This window comes from Silurus meridionalis, chromosome 14, assembly GCF_014805685.1.
Source record: "Silurus meridionalis isolate SWU-2019-XX chromosome 14, ASM1480568v1, whole genome shotgun sequence".
Lineage (NCBI taxonomy): Eukaryota > Metazoa > Chordata > Actinopteri > Siluriformes > Siluridae > Silurus > Silurus meridionalis.
Genome location: NC_060897.1, coordinates 17677359 through 17696716, shown reverse-complemented (window position 1 = coordinate 17696716; position 19358 = coordinate 17677359). Strand labels below are relative to the sequence as shown.

General features: G+C 34.2%; 3 protein-coding genes across 4 annotated transcripts; all 3 read right to left on the bottom strand.

The window, feature by feature from the left end:
* Window positions 1–695: 695 nt before the first annotated feature.
* On the bottom strand, window positions 696–2666 carry LOC124396997. The gene is made up of 4 exons (XM_046866419.1): window positions 2473–2666; window positions 1897–2238; window positions 1358–1500; window positions 696–1031 (listed from the first exon to the last, which is right to left on the bottom strand). The coding sequence occupies exons 1-4, from the start codon at window positions 2537–2539 to the stop codon at window positions 945–947; spliced, it is 639 nt and encodes a 212-aa protein (XP_046722375.1). The 5' UTR covers window positions 2540–2666; the 3' UTR covers window positions 696–944.
* A 6830-nt stretch (window positions 2667–9496) lies between these two features.
* LOC124397002 lies at window positions 9497–12782 on the bottom strand. 2 transcript variants are annotated; one of them, XM_046866429.1, is made up of 5 exons: window positions 12686–12782; window positions 10881–11222; window positions 10389–10522; window positions 10086–10143; window positions 9497–9649 (listed from the first exon to the last, which is right to left on the bottom strand). In XM_046866429.1, exons 1-5 carry the CDS (start codon window positions 12756–12758, stop codon window positions 9639–9641), a joined length of 618 nt encoding a protein of 205 aa, XP_046722385.1. In that variant the 5' UTR covers window positions 12759–12782; the 3' UTR covers window positions 9497–9638. The 2 variants fall into 2 exon arrangements, with proteins under 2 accessions (XP_046722385.1, XP_046722384.1); XM_046866428.1 differs by lacking the exon at window positions 9497–9649 and having other exon boundaries at window positions 9689–10143.
* A 4972-nt stretch (window positions 12783–17754) lies between these two features.
* tac4 (tachykinin precursor 4) lies at window positions 17755–18797 on the bottom strand. Its single transcript, XM_046866813.1, has 5 exons — window positions 18615–18797; window positions 18426–18522; window positions 18218–18250; window positions 18058–18117; window positions 17755–17864 (listed from the first exon to the last, which is right to left on the bottom strand). Exons 1-5 carry the CDS (start codon window positions 18723–18725, stop codon window positions 17833–17835), a joined length of 333 nt encoding a protein of 110 aa, XP_046722769.1. The 5' UTR covers window positions 18726–18797; the 3' UTR covers window positions 17755–17832.
* Window positions 18798–19358: the final 561 nt, after the last annotated feature.

Genomic DNA, 19358 nt, shown 5'->3' with positions numbered 1-19358 from the left:
ACGTTATTCTTTAATTCATTGTTTGCAAATTAATCTGGTGATATAAGTAGAATAAAATATTCAGTATGTGCGTCAACTTTTATGTTGTTGATAACATCTTTTCACTGCATTCGAGACACATGACACCACTTCCTCAAACTGCAGATGTTGCTACTGCTGTCTGTATCTTGCTTTCTCATGGTCTTTGCTTTCTATGCAGCATCTCAATTGTTTCTTTGTTCTGCAAAATTAGAGGAAGTGAAATGATATATTTTTGGTGTGTAGTGAGAATGGTCTGAAAAGATGTACAGAAAATACACAGGTAAGGATGTGAACAATGAAACATGTACACGTACATGTACAAGTATAACCCTAGATCACAGCCAGCTGGTGTAACATTACTAAGTTGTCTAAATCATTCCAGTTGTGTCTTCATTACAATTTTATTAAAAATATGGGTAAAAAAAGTCAAGTCAAGTTGTTCAGAGCAACTCTCATCATCATCACTATTAGGTTAAATATGTACATTTTAAAATATATATAAAATGTATATAAAACAATAACCTGAATTTCACTGATGGGGATTTAAAAAAGATATTTAACATATTATAAGAATATATATTTTAATAATATATTTATCATGTGTTAAATAGTGAATATTATGTAATAAACTGACAAAAAAAAATTAAATGTAAAAAAGGGAGCTTCAGACTGCATTAACAAAATATATTTTATTTCAGTTAGTACAATTACAATGACAACACAGAAACATAATGCTATAGTATACAAATACTTTACACCTTAAGATAAGTTCAGATAAAATATATATATATATATTGATATAATGTGTGTATGTATAGAGAGAGAGAGAGAGAGAGAGAGAGAGAGAGAGAGAGAGAGAGAGAAATAGATATACTGTATATACATCCGTTTTTGTCAGAGAAAAGAGAGAATAAATATTTGATTTATTTTCGCACACGGTGCATATCCTCATAGACAGGGATATATTCCCTCGGTGTGTCATCTGCTCGGGTCACACACAAAGCCTTCACCTATAACAACAACAAGCATAACCTTTGAGCTGACTCAGAATTTTTTTTTTTTTTATGTTACAAACCACAATTATCATGTGCGGCGTGCTTGCAGGAAAATGCAGCGCTTTACCTGACACAATTACCACATTCAAAAACATTTAAACAAAGACAATGGAGCGGATACTGCACACACACACACACACACACACACACACACACACACACACACACACACACACACACACACACACACACATACAACTCAACATGCACGAATATAGTTTCTTAATGAAATCATATAGCTAGTTCATCTAGAAACCTTATGCCTGATCTGTTGTGCTTACCTTTGGAGCTAAAACCCACATCACCAGGAAAAACACAATAACCATAGTACATGCTGTCAGGGCAAAGATGAGTATCAGTGGCTCAGACAGAGTAAATGCCCCTTTTCCTGTTGATTTTTCAGGGGGTGATGTCTTATCCACATCTACAAAACCAACATTTCAATTAAAAACCATTCTTATTAATACTTAATTTAAAACTTAAGTATTAAAACTTAATAATGATCACTCATCGACTTAATATGTAAGTAATATTGAATCCATGAAACCATTATGAACTACAACAAGAAATATGGACTGAGGCTCCTCATTGTCTGAAATACAAAACACTGATCTTGGATATAGAGACTTATGTTTATATGTGAATATGTAATAAATTGAAATAATTCGCATTTGATGGTGCTGCACAAGACAGCTCCAGACAACATGGAGATATACAAAGAATTAGTTATTCAGCATAACAGTATTCAGTAGCATAGCAAAATGCTGTCAGCATCAAGACTACCATACTATCCTCAGTCTAAAGACAAAAGTATGCTTACCATTTACAAACAGTAGAACACTGCAGCCTTCTTCTTTCACAATTTGCTGTTGTCCTAAGTCATATTTACTATAAATGCCTATGTAGAGGCCAGACTCATTCAGCTGCAGGTTACTGATTGTGATAGATAGTTTATCGATGGTGCCACTGCTTGTCACTCTTCCACTGTACTCCATACCGAGATTCTTAGAGTCAGTATTCTTGTCAAAGACCATCACTACATGCTTGTTTGGGATTCTTGCAAGTAGTTCAAGGTTATCGAATTTAGTGTCTGTTGTGGTGCACTCCATCGTCAAACTGTCCCCCTTTTTCACCTTGACAAAACCATTCTCTCGCTCAGGGGCTGTGTAAACACACAAAAATGGATCAAAATTCCTTGACAAAAAAGATTTTTAAAACATTATTGCTAATAAGAATAATATTATGAAAGGTGACCATTTTTAACCATGTGCAAGATGATATAAAGTTTGTTAAAGTGCCTCGTCCATCGGAATGTATCAATAAATCATATTAACAATGAAAAAAAAGAATGAAAGAATGAAACCATGACATTTTAAAAGAAAAACGCTGCTCTCACCTGAACCTAGAAGACAGGAGGAAGCCAGAATGGCAGTAAAACACAAAGTTATAGTCAGAGCTGTCATTACGGCTACAGCGGTAACACTAAATGTCTTTCCGCACAGTGGGCTGTTTTATATAGTCATAACAGGAAATGAACAAATGTCTTCACTGAAGGCCCGTAAAACACAGTGCTCTGATTACACTGAGTACCACAAAAAACACACTGACTGATGGTTCAACACAATCCTTATGTTAAGGGCTTATGTGGGCTGTTTTATATAGTCATAACAGGAAATGAACAAATGTCTTCACTGAAGGCCCGTAAAACACAGTGCTCTGATTACACTGAGTACCACAAAAAACACACTGACTGATGGTTCAACACAATCCTTATGTTAAAAAATAAAAATCTCCAAATGTGACACCTCTGTGAGACAAACCATGATGTATATTACACAGAAAGCACACATAGACACACACAAACACACACACACACATTATATATATATAATAAAAAAATTATATATATATATATATATATATATATATATATATATACATACCTTTGACAGTAACTAATGGCGATTCAAGGTGTGAGCAAGACGGGTTTCTCAAAGTGGAAATAGGCTCATTATTTCACTTTAGTTAAGCATAAAAACAAAAACCTTTTAGTCAAATGTAAGCTGGGTTTTTCTGTTTCGACAACAATTTCCCACAATAAAGGAAATTTCTCTATAGAAAAATGCAGCTATTCCATCAGTGCCCTTGTTGAGAGAATTTTCAGCATGGGAAGTTTTTTACTGTCTCCAAAGAGGAACAAGCTGTCAGACCAAAGGTTTGAGAGACTTCTTCTCATGTGGTACAACCACTGGTTTGAGAGGTAAAACTCATTCATTCATTCATTTATTCATTCATTCATTCATTCATGTCCTTGGTAGTAAGCACCTTTTGTTGTTTTAAATAAACAAGCACACATTTGTTATTAAAATATTTGTTTGTTAAAAATAATGGTTAGTTTAGTAGCCACAATGACATTTCTGTTATATCTTAGAGCACTAGTTTTATGCATTATAGAATGCATTACGTTGTGTTGCTAGGAAAAATGCTGTTGTTTTTTGTTTGTTTGTTTGTTTGTTTGTTTGTTTTTCATTTTTATGGACATATACAACAGCAGATTTTGCACTTTGAATACACACAGCTTACTTTACATAACTCTTAATTTGTGGTTAGGTTGAAAATTGCTCATAGATTTCATTTTTAAACAGCTTTTAAATTCTTATGGGTTTTTTTCTCCAGTTTCTCCAAATTGGTTCTGAAAAATTTAGATTGCTTTCATTTATTTATTTCAAAAGGTTTTGTGTTCTGTTCTATACAAGATGTAAAATATACAAGATTTTCATATACAAGATGTAAAATTTTAATTTTTAAGAGCTCATCACAACAGCTTTTATGATGCAGAAGCCACTTTATTTTTTGATTGTGAATATATTATTCAGCTTATTTTGTTATTTATTTCAGAAATCCTTGTGATATATTTAGTTTGTGCTGGTCTGACTTAAATAAAATAGTGTTTAAAAATGACTTTGTGTTTAAGTGAGTTTTGTGTTTGTGTAGACCATAACATATAAAAGGGCATTAATGGGAACATTAAAGAACGTTCTTTTAAAAAAGTAACTAAAAAGTTACTTTTAACAGTAACGCATTACTTTTTGGGGTAAGTAATCAACAAAGTAATTGAGTTTGAATGAAGTAACTAGTACTATTTCTTAGTAACTAGCACAACACTGGCCAAATCAAAGGTCACCACAGGCCAATTTTGGTCTAGTTTGGAAATCTCTGGGTTTCAGAGCCAAGGCTTAGAATGCACTATAAAAACATAAAGTATAAAAGAGTGACATCTACTGGTCAACAAATTAAAGCGGTCGAAAAAAGATCCCCGCTGAGAGGAGAGTTGATTATAATAACTTAAAGACTATATAAACAGTGTCGGGGGTAACGCGTTACAAGTAACGTGCGTTACGTAATAATATTACTTTTCTGGAGTAACGAGTAAAGTAGCGCGTTACTTTATAAATTTACACATTAATATCTGAGTTACTTTTTTAAAAAGGTAATGCGAGTTATTTTTCAGTTAAATTATTTTGCATAAAAAAATAAATACTGAATAAAAATGAACGTAGTCACGTAGAATCGCGCACTCATACGGGAACAGAAGCTGGTCAGAAGCGGAGATGACAAACCAGAGCATTACATTACTGTGATGGAATTATTATTTTGAAATAGTCGAGGAAAAGGAGAAAGGATTAATGGTTAAGTGTAGATTATGTGTTGGTGAAAAGCTCTTGTCAACTGCAAATAATTCCACTTCAAATAAAAACAAACATCTGAATGCAAAGCACAGCACTACAGATTTGTGTGTGTGTTTGTGTGTGTTTGTGTGTGTGTAATGTTGAATATTTGCAACATTATGTAATGTTGCATATCTGGAAATGGAGACAGAAATATAGAAAACTTTTGCCGACTTTCCACCACTGCAGCTCTATTGACTGCTCAGAATAAAAGTTTTCCGTGGGAGACACATGTACGATGCCATCGCAGGGGAGATAAGAAGCAAATTCACAGCTCATTCGCTCTTTGTGGGAAGATAAACTGCCACAGTCACTGATAATAGCGCGAACTTTGTAAAAGCGTTCAGAATGTTTCAAGCTGATGATGAAGCAGAGAATGATGTAGACGAGGACGAAGTCATATTTACAGAATTGCACGATGTTTTACGATATATATATATATATATATATATATATATATATATATATATATATATATATATATATATATATATATATATATATATATAGTGAGGAAAATAAGTATTTGAACACACTGCTATTTTGCAAGTTCTCCCACTTAGAAATCATGGAGGGGTCTGAAATTGTCATCGTAGGTGCATGTCCACTGTGGGTCCCCTGGTGGTCTAGTTAAGACGCAGCGCTCCCACCGCTGCGACCCGGGTTCGATTCCCGGTCAGGGTACCATCCCCAACCTCTTTCAGTGCCGGTCCCAAGCCCGGATAAATTGGGGAGGGTTGCGTTAGGAAGGGCATCCAGCGTAAAAACATGTGCCAAATCAAACGTGCGGAGGATCCGCTGTGGCGACCCCTAACGGGAGAAGCCGAAAGAAAGTTTAGGTGCATGTCCACTGTGAGAGACATAATCTAAAAAAAAAATTCCAAAAATCACAATGTATGATTTTTTAACTATTTATTTGTATGATACAGCTGCAAATAAGTATTTGAACACCTGAGAAAGTCAATGTTAATATTTGGTACAGTAGCCTTTGTTTGCAATTACAGAGGTCAAACGTTTCCCGCAATACATGGTCCCGGTCATCCTCTTCTTTATACAGTGCAGTCGCCCTGTTCCATGTGCAGAAAAACACCCCTAAACCATGATGCTACCACCCCCATGCTTCACAGTAGGGATGGTGTTCTTGGGATGGTACTCATCATTCTTCTTCCTCCAAACACGTTTAGTGGAATTATGACCCAAAAGTTCTATTTTGGTCTCATCTGACCACATGACTTTCTCCCATGACTCCTCTGGATCATCCAAATGGTCATTGGCAAACTTAAGACGTGCCTGGACATGTGCTGGTTTAAGCAGGGGAACCTTCTGTGCCATGCATGATTTCAAACCATGACGTCTTAGTGTATTACCAACAGTAACCTCGGAAACGGTGGTCCCAGCTCTTTTCAGGTCATTGACCAGCTCCTCCCGTGTAGTTCTGGGCTGATTTCTCACCTTCTTTAGGATCATTGAGACCCCACGAGGTGAGATCTTGCATGGAGCCCCAGTCCGAGAGAGATTGACAGTCATGTTTAGCTTCTTCCATTTTCTAATGATTGCTCCAACAGTGGACCTTTTTTCACCAAGCTTTTCACCAAGCTCCCCGTAGCCCTTTCCAGCTTTGTGGAGGTGTACAATTTTGTCTCTAGTGTCTTTGGACAGCTCTTTGGTCTTGGCCATGTTAGTAGTTGGATTCTTACTGATTGTATGGGGTGGACAGGTGTCTTTATGCAGCTAACGACCTCAAACAGGTGCATCTAATTTAGGATAATAAATGTAGTGGAGGTGGACATTTTAAAGGCAGACTAACAGGTCTTTGAAGGTCAGAATTCTAGCTAATAGACAGGTGTTCAAATACTTATTTGCAGCTGTATCATACAAATAAATAGTTTAAAAATCATATATTGTGATTTCTGGATTTTTTTTTTTAGATTATGTCTCTCACAGTGGACATGCACTTACGATGACAATTTCAGACCCCTCCATGGTTTCTAAGTGGGAGAACTTGCAAAATAGCAGGGTGTACAAATACTTATTTTCCTCACTGTATATATATATATATATATATATATATATATATATATATATATATATATATATATATATATATATACACACAATCACATAAGTTTCCCAAGACGTTAGAATCGAGCTTTGAATAGAATGTAATATAATATTTCCTGTAATAACATTCAAACAATTCAAACAATATGCTTTGGTCAAACATCCAGATAAACAAACAAACAATCAAACAAATAAATAAATGTGCACTTTATTTTAATTCTACGATGCAGACACCTGTTGGTCTTTGAGATGTCATAGAGGAGTCTAAAAAAACTGTACATGTGTGATCTATGTGCTTATATTAGGGCGTGCTGGTAATACAAGTAATAGGTGGGCAATCAGTAATCAGTAATCAGTAATAGGTGGGCAATCAGTGGTGGTGGCCCTAATACCTGATTCAGTTCCCCCAATAATAATAATTCTTCTTCTTCTTCTTTGTTTTCTTCTTCTTCTTCTTTCGGCTGCTCCCATTAGGGGCTTATCACAGCGGATCATCCGTCTCTGTACCACCCTGTCCTCTCATCTGCCTCTTTTACACCAACTACCTGCATGTCTTCCCTCACCACATCCAATAATTAATAATTAATAATTACAAAATGTAAAAAAATCTAATTCACAATATAACTGAAGTGATAATAAAAACAACAAAAAAAAATTGATTCTGAAGGAAGAGTACAGTAAAAGTGTAGTGGAGGTGAAGAGAGTTTCTGATAGGGTGATGAACATGAAGCTGGAAGTTGAAGGGATGATGATAAATGTCATCAGTGCCTATGCTCCACAAGTTGGCTGTGAGATGGAGGAGAAGGGAAAATTCTGGAGTGAATTAGATGAAGTTGTAGAAGATGTACTTAGGAATGAATGCGTGGTGATTGGGGTGGACTTTAATGGGCATGTAGGTGAAGGGAACTGAGATGATGAGGAGGTGATTGGTAGGTATGGCTTTAAGGGGAGAAATGTAGAAGTTCAGATGGTGGTAGATTTGGCTAAAAGGATGGAAATGGCAGTGGTGAAGACTTATTTTAAGAAGAAGGAGGATCATAGGGTGACGTATAAGAGTGGAGGAAGGTGCACACAGGTGGATTATGTTCTATGTAGGAGATGCAACCTGAAGGAGATTGGAGACTGTAAGGTGTTGGCAGGGGACAGTGTAGACAGACAGCATCAGAAGGTGGTCTGTAGGATGGTTCTGGAGGCAAAGAAGAAAAGGAGTGTGAGGACTGAAAGAAGAGTAAGATGGTGGAAACTGAAAAAAGAAGACTGTAGTGAAAGATTTAGGGAAGAGGTCAGACAGGGGCTCGGTGGTGGTAAAGAGGTGCTGGATGATTGGGTAATTACTGCAGGAGTGATAAGGGAGACAGCTAGAAAGGTACTTGGTATTTATTTTTAAAGATTTTTATATTTTATTTTAATTCATTACTTAATCAAAGACAGTATCAGAACATTATAGAACCACTTTTCTTTTTTGCCACTTGAAAAAAAAAAATATATTTTTTTAATGTCCTCACTTTATAACTTTATAACCAACAGCAACCTGAAACTTTATTTGTATTGTTTATCAGTTATATATGTTTTTTATTTTATTTTGTCCTCTCTAGCTATTGTGCTGTCCATCCATTCATCTATCTACAGCATTATTCTCCTGTTTCTCTTGGCAAATATCCTTTCAAATTAATTCATGTCTAAAGTATTTGTTATGGATTTCTTATGGCCAAGATCACTAAATTCATCTTTCGTTTATGCAACATGATGCAATAATAGGGGTTTAGGATTCTTCACAGTGTGAAGAAGGAACTCTTACATGATGCTGAAAACCTCAATTCCTGGGTCTCCAGCCATGGTCATCTGCGGTACCCAGTAGGAATGGGCGATACCAATAATGATACCAAGTACTTTCAAGTATTATCCGATATCGATACCAAATACCGATACTTTTATGAAATATTTATAAAATATTGTAATAAATTCTTACTTTTGGAAACAAAATGTCCAGTTTAAATATTTATACTCATATACATAATTCTGCTCCACATGAAATACAGTAATATCTTCATATCTGAAACAATCGGTATGGTATAAAGAATACCTATAAATAAAAGTGACTTATCTTTTTGTATTCAAATAACCTAATCACCACTTTGCACCTGGATAATGTCTCTGAATGTCTCTTCAAAACGATTCTTCTAAAGAACTCTGCCTCAAGCCAGAAGATGAGGGTCATGTCGGTGTTCCTCCTTTGCTTATCTCAGCTGTACTCTGTCATGCTCTATAGGATATTTTACCTTTAGATGTTTGTCATATTTATGGTATTGCCAGAGTGTCATATTGGTTTTTGACACATGAAGCTTCATAATTGTTAACTAGACTGAAATTACTCCAGATTATACTTCTTATTTTTTCAGTCAGAGGTTTTTAAACCTGAGCTGAGTGTGCTTTGACTGAGTGAGCGAACATGATGAGCTTAAGATAAGCTTAAGATATAGATCCCATTGACATTCCTATTTAAATATTATAAAAAGTTTTATATACTATACAGAGAATCAATGCTTTTGATACAATGCCATTATCAAAAATATCGATAGCTACTATTGGCTGGGATGGAGAGTCGTTATTGTAACCGTTACCTGCCGAAACTGGGGCTGAAACAGCCAGAGATGGGTCTGTTTTGAGGCACTTGTTGAGGATTGAAGAAGGAGCAGTGCTTGTGGAGCTGAAATTTGCCATAGCATCTGATGTGCCGGCATCAGCATCACCACAGCCACATGCAGCACTTGACTTACTTATAGGCTTAAAAAGAAAACATACACACTTCGTTATTACAACAGTTTAACAAAGATAATGAAAATTTAATGTTGGTTAAATGAGCATTCATTAGCTGCGGCAAAACAATCACAAACTGTGAAAAGTAGACAGATTTATAAAGAAGACAGTATTGTGTTTAATCTTGTAAGAATGATGAACTGAAAGTTGTGTGCGAGTGGTGAAAAACTGCTCTGTGTTGCTGGGGCACAGCTTTGGATTTGGCTGAAGGCCGCCCACCTAATCAGAAGTTAGAAATCCTGCTGGTATTTTCTGGATTATTTTTCCCATTGGCTTGGGATTGGGTGGGCAAGCTGCAAAGATTGGTAGGCTAAACCCACCCGTGCCACCAGCCCGGGCATGATCATTTAAATGGCACATGAGCAACAACAGGTCATAATTCAGAACCCTCAAGCACAATCACCTGCTACAGTATATTCCATCCGTGTGTCATCTGCTCGAGTCACACACAGATCCTTCACCTATAACAAAAACAAGCATAAACTTTGAGCTGATTTAGCAGTTTTTTTATGTTACAAACCACAAGAATCATGAAAGGTTCACTTGGTGGAAAATGCAGTGCTTTACCAAACACAGAATTACCACATTGAAAACAATTAAGCAAAGACAATGAAGCAGATGCTGCACACACACACAGAACACAAAATGCAATAACGAAACAAGACTAGTTCATCTAGAATCTAGGAGCTTGATCTGTTGTGCTTACCTTTGGTGCTAAAACCCACATCACCAGGATAAACACAATAACCATAGTACATGCTGTCAGGGCAAAGATGAGTATCAGTGGCACCGACATGGCAAATGCCCCTTTTCCTGTTGCGGGTGGGGTCTTATCCACATCTACAAAACCCACAAATCAATTAGAATCCTTTATTATTAATTACATTACTAAAACTTAATAATGATCAATCATTCACTTAATATCTACGATATAAACAAAAGAAAAATATGGACTGAGGCTCCTCATTGTCTGAAATACAAAACACTGATCTTGGATATAGAGACTTATGTTTATATGTGAATATGTAATAAATTGAAATAATTCGCATTTGATGGTGCTGCACAAGACAGCTCCAGACAACATGGAGATATACAAAGAATTAGTTATTCAGCATAACAGTATTCAGTAGCATAGCAAAATGCTGTCAGCATCAAGACTACCATACTATCCTCAGTCTAAAGACAAAAGTATGCTTACCATTTACAAACAGTAGAACACTGCAGCCTTCTTCTTTCACAATTTGCTGTTGTCCTAAGTCATATTTACTATAAATGCCTATGTAGAGGCCAGACTCATTCAGCTGCAGGTTACTGATTGTGATAGATAGTTTATCGATGGTGCCACTGCTTGTCACTCTTCCACTGTACTCCATACCGAGATTCTTAGAGTCAGTATTCTTGTCAAAGACCATCACTACATGCTTGTTTGGGATTCTTGCAAGTAGTTCAAGGTTATCGAATTTAGTGTCTGTTGTGGTGCACTCCATCGTCAAACTGTCCCCCTTTTTCACCTTGACAAAACCATTCTCTCGCTCAGGGGCTGTGTAAACACACAAAAATGGATCAAAGTTCCTTGACAAAACAAACAAAAAAAACATTATTGCTAATAAGAATTGTTGGAATTTAGAGCTCATCTCCAACTGGACACATTCACAGGGTGGCTCATGCTTCTGTTCTTGAGGCTCAAATATCAAAATCTTAATTTAATTAATAGATATCATTTAAAATTATTCTCACAAATATGTAGAATTAATAAATAATGTGTGGATTTGTTTCATTAATTTAGCTTAGTTACTCTTCATACCTTTGGCCTTATTATTGTACCAATAAAGAGGCTTTGCATTATTTAATACATTTAAATAGTTTTTACATAAATAACTTCCTGTCTGAAAACACTTCCTGTTTTTCTGCTTTATGTCTATGCAGATGTTTTCATGTTCTTTGTTTTATATGATTTTTTATCATATTTCTCCAGTATTCCCAATTGCCCAATATTTGAACTTATCACTGCTTCTTTCTGCACTTTGGTTGTTATTTCATGGTGTTTTACTATTTACTCTTCTCTTTTTGTAATTGTAATCACTATTTTTTAGCTACTTGAGGTAATACTTGTTCGAAAATATTTCAGTTCTTAAAACTTGCGCAGATGATGCAGTGCTCAGTGTTCAGATAAAGCTCCTATATTTCTTGATCAAAATAAATTATTTATTTATATATATATATATATATATATATATATATATATATATATATATATATATATATAGTGTGCTAATTGCGCTAATTTCTTTTTATTAGTCTGAATAAGTCTTTCTCTGTTTCAGCTTAACTTTTTCACTTCACCTTTCTTGTCATGCTCAGCTCAATCACAACTGCATCATTGACTAGTTTCCTTTTGTCCACTTCCTCTTTTTTTTTGGCTCTCGCTTGAAAATGACCCACCTAAATTGAAATGTTAACAATTCCTGACAACAATGTGCTAAATGCACAATTTATGTACCTTTGTAAAGAACACACTTTGGGCTTTACTATTCATCATCCAGAGTGGAAACTGCTCATAGAGATAATAAGTTATAGATGCTGAAGTGCCTTAAATGTGAACAGTTCCTTAGTTGAATATGTTTTTCATTTCATATATAAATACATAAAATCAGTCCTTGAGCAATTCAGAAAAGTACTGATTTTCAAAACTATTATTTCTACACTCTGAATGAACTCTGTTGAATTCTTTATTCTTAAAGCCTAAATTGAAATTGTAACTATTGCCATGTTAGTGTAAGTACTGTTAACCCGAGTATTGTTAGAATACTGCTACTTACTAGTGCTGCTAAAATAGTGCTGGCATAAAGTACATTTTTTAGCAGAATAAAATATTATGGAATGTTCGCATTTTTAACCATGTGCAAGAAAATATAAAAGATTTTTTAATGGCTCATATATAAAAATGCCAATAAATCATATTACCAATGAAAGACATTTTAAGAACAAAAATGCTGCTCTCACCTGAACCTAGAACACTGACTGAAGCCAGAACGCCAGTAAAACACAGAGTTATAGTTCTAGTCAGAGCTGTCATGCTGGCCACATCTGCAATACTGACTTAAAGCAGCCGCACTTTACTTTGTGTTGCGCGTCCAATCGTACACTTACGGTATGGGTGGTGGGAGCGGTCAAAATAGACGTAGACGCTTTAGAAAAAAATGTAAAAAGATTGAGCATACCTATAAAGAAAAATGTTTTATGAGTGTTTGAATATGGAACATGATTGAAAATGCACTAAGGTTTGTAAATCTTTTATGTTCTTTTTTTCTTGTTTTTTTAATAACGGAAACGCCTTTCTGAAGCCTCTTTACATCTATTTTGACCACCCAAACCGTAAGTGCACGATTAGACGCGCAACAAAAAGAAAGGTTCAGCTGCCTTGACGGTGTATTTTCAAGATGCGGTTGACTTAACTTGATGTCACTGTGTTATACTGAATTGGGAAATGGGACATAAGGAAATGGGGGATATACACTTTGTGTACTCTGAGTTAAAATAAAGTATATCATCTGGACTTCATTTTGTATCATGGGCATGTGCATCCCCAATGTGATTATAAAAAGGGTGGCACCAAGGATGCAATAAATTAATGAAATATAGCTGAATACTTACAATATTTGTCTAAATGCACTTTGACTACAGTATTTGCATCTTGCCCAAAGTTCATAAATCGTTGGCAGTCATTCATTTAGTCAAACACCTTTCTATAGAAAAGAGAAAAATGGTGAATAAGGAAATAGGGAAAAGGGAAAAATAAATGGGAGATTGTAATTATTAAATATTCTGTAAGATTGTGTGTAAATCTGAGCAGGATGTTTTACTATAATGGGGAAATATAAAAGATAAAATCCAGAAACAATAAAAACACATTTTATTACATATTAATCAATGTGGCCTTTTTAAACAAAAAGAGAAATGTATATGATTTATTTGATTATGATGTAATGATGTAATAATTCGTTGGATGTTTCGGATTTGTCTCCTGGATGGTTTATTGTTTAATAAATAAAAATTATGTAATTAAATTTGTTAAATAAACAAACAAATAAAATATATGAATATATATATATATATATATATATATATATATATATATATATATATATATATATATATATATATATATATATATATAATAAAGTATTCTGATTCTGATTCTTAAGGCAGATGCAGAAGCGGTAACTCTGAAGTACAACCACCTGATGGATCTTGATGGGAGGTTTGTGTCAGTGTACTTGTTTCCCAGTATATTGGAACACATTGTTCATAAATACATCTAATGTCAGACATTAGTGTGCATAGAGGATCATTCCTCAGTGGTGTAAATGTGTAAAACATCCGTCAATTATTTTTCCTTTACTTATTTTCCTACTTTATTATCAGGCTGCTTGGTTCCTGGACTCTTGAGGATGATTCACTTAAAAGATGAGTGATTATACCCAGTTTCTTTCACAGTGGTTACTGTCTGTCTAGGGGAATTGTTAGTGCCATTCTTGTGTTAGATTTAGAATAATACAATCTATAGAAAATAAAATAACCTACATAAGCAGATGTACTTTTTGAGAAAAGTAACTGGAGAATTGTATTTTTTATATCAAGTTTTGTTTGATTTAGAGTATTTGTGGAGAATAATAGACCAACCTGCTGACTAAGGTTTTTCCTCAAAATTAGCCTATAAAAAACATCTGCAGTTGAAAATGCTAATTATGAAGATAGATTTTACCGTCACTGAATTGGATCATAAAGTTTATCAAAAAGTTATTTGTGAATTATTTACTAAAAATATAGGACTCAAATGCAGTTCGTAGAAAACAATCAAAACTGTAACATAGAGGTAAAAATGATTTAACATGCCATTATATATTAATGTTTGTAATCTTTGTCTTTATTTAAATAGTATATTTTATAAAATATTAAACGTAACTAAAAGAATATCATGTTATTTAGACAACACTTTGTTTTTCTAATGTTTAGGAACTTAATTTTTAAAAATTTTATTTACAGTTTAATGCTTATGAATAAAGAAATAATTACATGTTTATAAACTCTTCTTCACAGATTATAGTCATAGACTATAAGACTGTGAAATTATACTGAATGTTCTCAATAACTGCTGGGAATGGATTGGTATGGATATAAGAGGGCCTATATCTGTAACGACGTACAGCCATACACATATTATAACTAAGTCAGTGACTTCTATTCCAAATGTGTCGAGGCTTTTCTTTGGAGTCACAACATGATCCAAATGCATCGGGATTTCTCACAGAAGTCATCCATTAACATGGATACCCGCTCGCAGTGCTCTCAGGATTATCCAAACAGCTCTTTGTAGATGTGAGAGATGTTTGACATTCTTTTTTTTTCATATGCTTTACAATTTTCAAGAATCCTTCTGCAAATATACTGTACTGTCTGTTATATAAAGATCTAATAAAAATTATTGTTGTAAAGCATTTCATGTATTTTATTTCAGCTTAATAATGAACTAGAAAAACTACTAAAAATAAACATTTCTTTTTAAATACATGGCAACATTTTTTGACAGACAATGTTGTTCCATTTGACTGAATTGAGACTGAAATTGGAAGAAAAAAAAAATTTTCTTTATCTGACAGTTGGTTACATGTATCTCAGGGAAGAACAGGTTTGATGCAAGAGAATTAGCCAAACGAAATAAATTCTATATTAAAGAACTTAATAAGTAAAAAAAAAAATAGAAAAACTGTGACTTTTTACAATATTAAAACAGCAATTAAACATAAAAAACATTGATTATTTAGCCAGCTATCATATTTTTAAATACATATAAATATAAATACATTTCAATTTGAACAAGAAAATAAAGATAATATAGACATTATAGAGATATTTTAGAAGCAAATTAATTTGGATTCCCTCAAATATTGGTTATAATGAATGCTATAATTTCGGAATGTGACTTTACTTTTCTCTCTTCTTTCAATGATCTGTACAGTACAGTGAGGCGGATATTATTGCACATGTTGATGCTAGTGGGTGTTATGGTAAGTGGCAGCTTAATATCATTAATGTTGAATATACCGACACTATGGGTGGACATTATATTCGAAAAGATGTTTCAGGACATTTGGCCCAGCAGTATTATAAACTAACAAATGAAGTTAGGATAACCTGTATACCAGGAGGTATTACAATATGTCATAAGACTGTGAAATTATACTGAATGTACTCAATAACTGCCCTAACAAAGGTTACAGTTAACCTCAACTGTATGCATTTACATTTTCTGTCATTTGTCAAGACCCGAATCCTTGTTCTTTTTCTTTCATAGTTTATTATACTGTGTTTGGTTTTTAGCAATATGGAGTACCATTATATTTTGGTTTATTCCTGACTGAAATTAAACTGTTTCTGAATGTGATGTGATTTGTATGTGTGTGTGAATTCTGATTTGTGCTATTCTTTTGTCACATTTTTTCTTTGCTGGAGCAGATCTAATCTGCTTGGTGAGAGATGAAAAGAAAAAGCAGTAGTCCATTTTATCATGCCATCAGATTATTTCTTGGTACATATGCATACGGAAGTTTGCAGCTGCTCAAAATGACCTAAACCTTTTTGTTTATACTGATTAATAGAAATCATGAATTTATCATCATGATAAATATTCTTCTTAATAATGCTGAACAAATGTTCATTATATGTAAATGTTCAATATTTATTACCAGAACTCTTTAAACAAAACAAAAAAATAATGTTGCTACATTGTAATGAATACAGTAAGTTACCTTTACCTTGTATTTTACACTGCCTTTCATAATGCTCTTGATTCATGCGCATTTTCAGATCTTTTATGAGTGGAACATTGTGGAATTGTCACGGATTCTATTTCTGATTTCTGTTTGAAATTTTTATTAAAGTCAACAATTTTAATTACCAAAAAAACAAAAGTAACTACTGGTGTACTGACAACATAAAACAAGTCGGCTATAGAAAACAACAGTAGTTATTTGCAAATATTGTAAGAACTGGACATCAGAGATAGGAACTAATGAAATACTTAATTACTGTACTTAAGTACTTAATTACATATCAGCTTTTCAGTCATGAACAGTGAATGTAAGGCTAGGGTTTGCATGACTGCTATTTGAATGAACTTACTAATCTTTATTGGCCATGGTAGCTCATTATGTTATAAGCCTATCAACTAAACCCAATCACGCACTTCATCTGCCAAAGAGGGACCTTAAGGAAGAAGAATGACTAAAAGAAGCTGCATATTATGCTTGGAAAAGCATCACAAATAAGAAATGTTAAAGTTTGCTGATGGTAGTGGTTCATCTGCTTGATAAAGTTAATGCAAGCAGTGATATGTAACCAAATATTAAACATTATTTACTTTAAAACTATCTGTTCCAGTTTTATTTGCTCATTTAAAAAAACCTGTGGATCGTCCCAGAGGGTGTCATGTTTTACACTGTTGAGCACATCTAGATATAAGTAGCAGAAAACTGATTGTTCAATTCAGATCTGTTTTTTCTTAGTTATTGTTTATTCTCAAATGACAAAAACAAAGTATTTTTTACTTTATTAATAAACTTTCGTAATTTTTTTCAGTCATTTTTTTCCAGCACTAGTATTTAATATGAATATTTTTTTGAGTAATATCTTACTTATAATATAAAAATAAAAAAAAACAGTCTGAAGTGACAATATTGAATTAAATGATTACTTTCGTTTGGAGCAATGAATTTCATTAACTGCCTCATACATCAGCTTACTTTTGATTCTTAAGAAAAGGCAGGAACTTGTATAAATTTACTCAAGTAAAAATGGATTGAAGCAGTTTTACTGCAGTGATATTACGTACTTTATGTTTCATTCATCCACCACTAATGCATTGAAATGTACATCTCTGAGTTCATCTCCATATCTAATGTATGAAATGTTAAACTATTCTGCAATTACTCAGTTGAAACAGTTCATCAATAGTGGCTGCATTGCATTAAAATATCTACAGTCAGTTATAAATAAACACAGTGCATTATCTAGTACAAATTCAGTGTTTATTGAAAATCTTTTTCTTGAACACGATTCGAACATTACAGAATGATAGTAATGTTGCAGCATCACTGTAGCTTGTCTGGTAACTCTTCAAAATCTGTCAGAGAGAGAGAGAAGACACATTAGGACATTGTTGGACACACTATTGGACATTAATAAACCTGACCGAAAAAAACTAGTTTTTATTGATATTAGAATATGAGCTACTGCAGAACTAACCTGTGTAATTAAGTATTTGTGTTTAGTCTGAATTTAGTTGATGTCATGTGTAGTATTAAAAAAGTATATACCCCGCTTTGAAGATCTTTTGCCCATCAGTCCTACAAACGTCTCCCCATTAGTTCCTGTGACTAAAAAAAAATAAAAATTAAATGAACCTGGAGATGTGAGCATGTGTAAGAATACACTTCACAGAGAGACAGTTTAAAGGTAATATGTAGAGTAGCTTACTTTTCCGACCGAGTTGCCGGGGTGGAGCAATTTCTGGAAAGGAAACTAGATTCAGTACATGCTTCTAAGCCGTAATGAAGCAGTTCATTAAAGCATTTTACATTTGTCTCAACAAGTAAATATATTGAAACATCTTTGGTGCATATTTTCAACCTGTTTAATATAGTCAGATTCATGCTCATAAACGTACAGGTTAAATATTTCTTACCTAAACTTCGGCCCATTAACCCATGAAACTGGTGTGATTTGGAGTGCTTCAGCAGATCATTAAAGCGTAGAGAGAAACCACTTTCTGCTGGATCGCCCTGAAAAAAGCCAATACTACTATTGTATCTGCACAACTGATAGGAAGCATGCATGAGATACAGGCTATTGTAGATTCAGGGAATGCGCTTACCTGCCAATTCTCCAGGGACCAGACATCAGTGTCCTCATTGAAACTTGACGCACCAGTGTGTAACTGTGCGTATATAGCAAAGGCCAGAATGGAAAATTTAAAAAGCTCCATTGTGAAATTTAAAGGTGACTGAAATAAAATTAAACAGATGAATGCAGTTGCTAATCTATCTGAGAAACTGGATGGTCTTGCAGAGCAGTAAAAATGCAGTTGATCTCAAGTGCTGTGCTTGTCATATTTATATAGCAGTACCTGCAATGCCCCTCCCATCCCTGCTGCTAGAGCATCCACAAATTACATCAACAATCTGTCATGTGGACTCAGAGACAAGCAATGAAATGATCTTCTGGTTCTTTTGTTGCATTTAGTAGTAGACTATTTACATACACCTTTATGCCACAACTTTTCTGTATTGTTGCTCAATTCGTAATATTCAGGCCTCTATTTTTCAACAGCAAACTTTGGTTCATTTATAAACACTGCATGTGAATAATCATTCCTGTTATCTGATAAATCTAACTAATACTCTGCCAGTCCAAGTGGCATCATGTAGTGTGAACAGATGAAATATTGACATTTGAATGCCTCCTGCTAGGCACAATTCCATGCCTACAGAGTTTCCACTTATGAGGAAAAAAAGGTCAGCCGCAAGGTCATTTTCAATCTAGACCACCATCTATTGCATTGCACGTCACAAACTTAAAAGGGCTATCCAGATTTGTGTCTTAGCACTTTTTTGCTTTA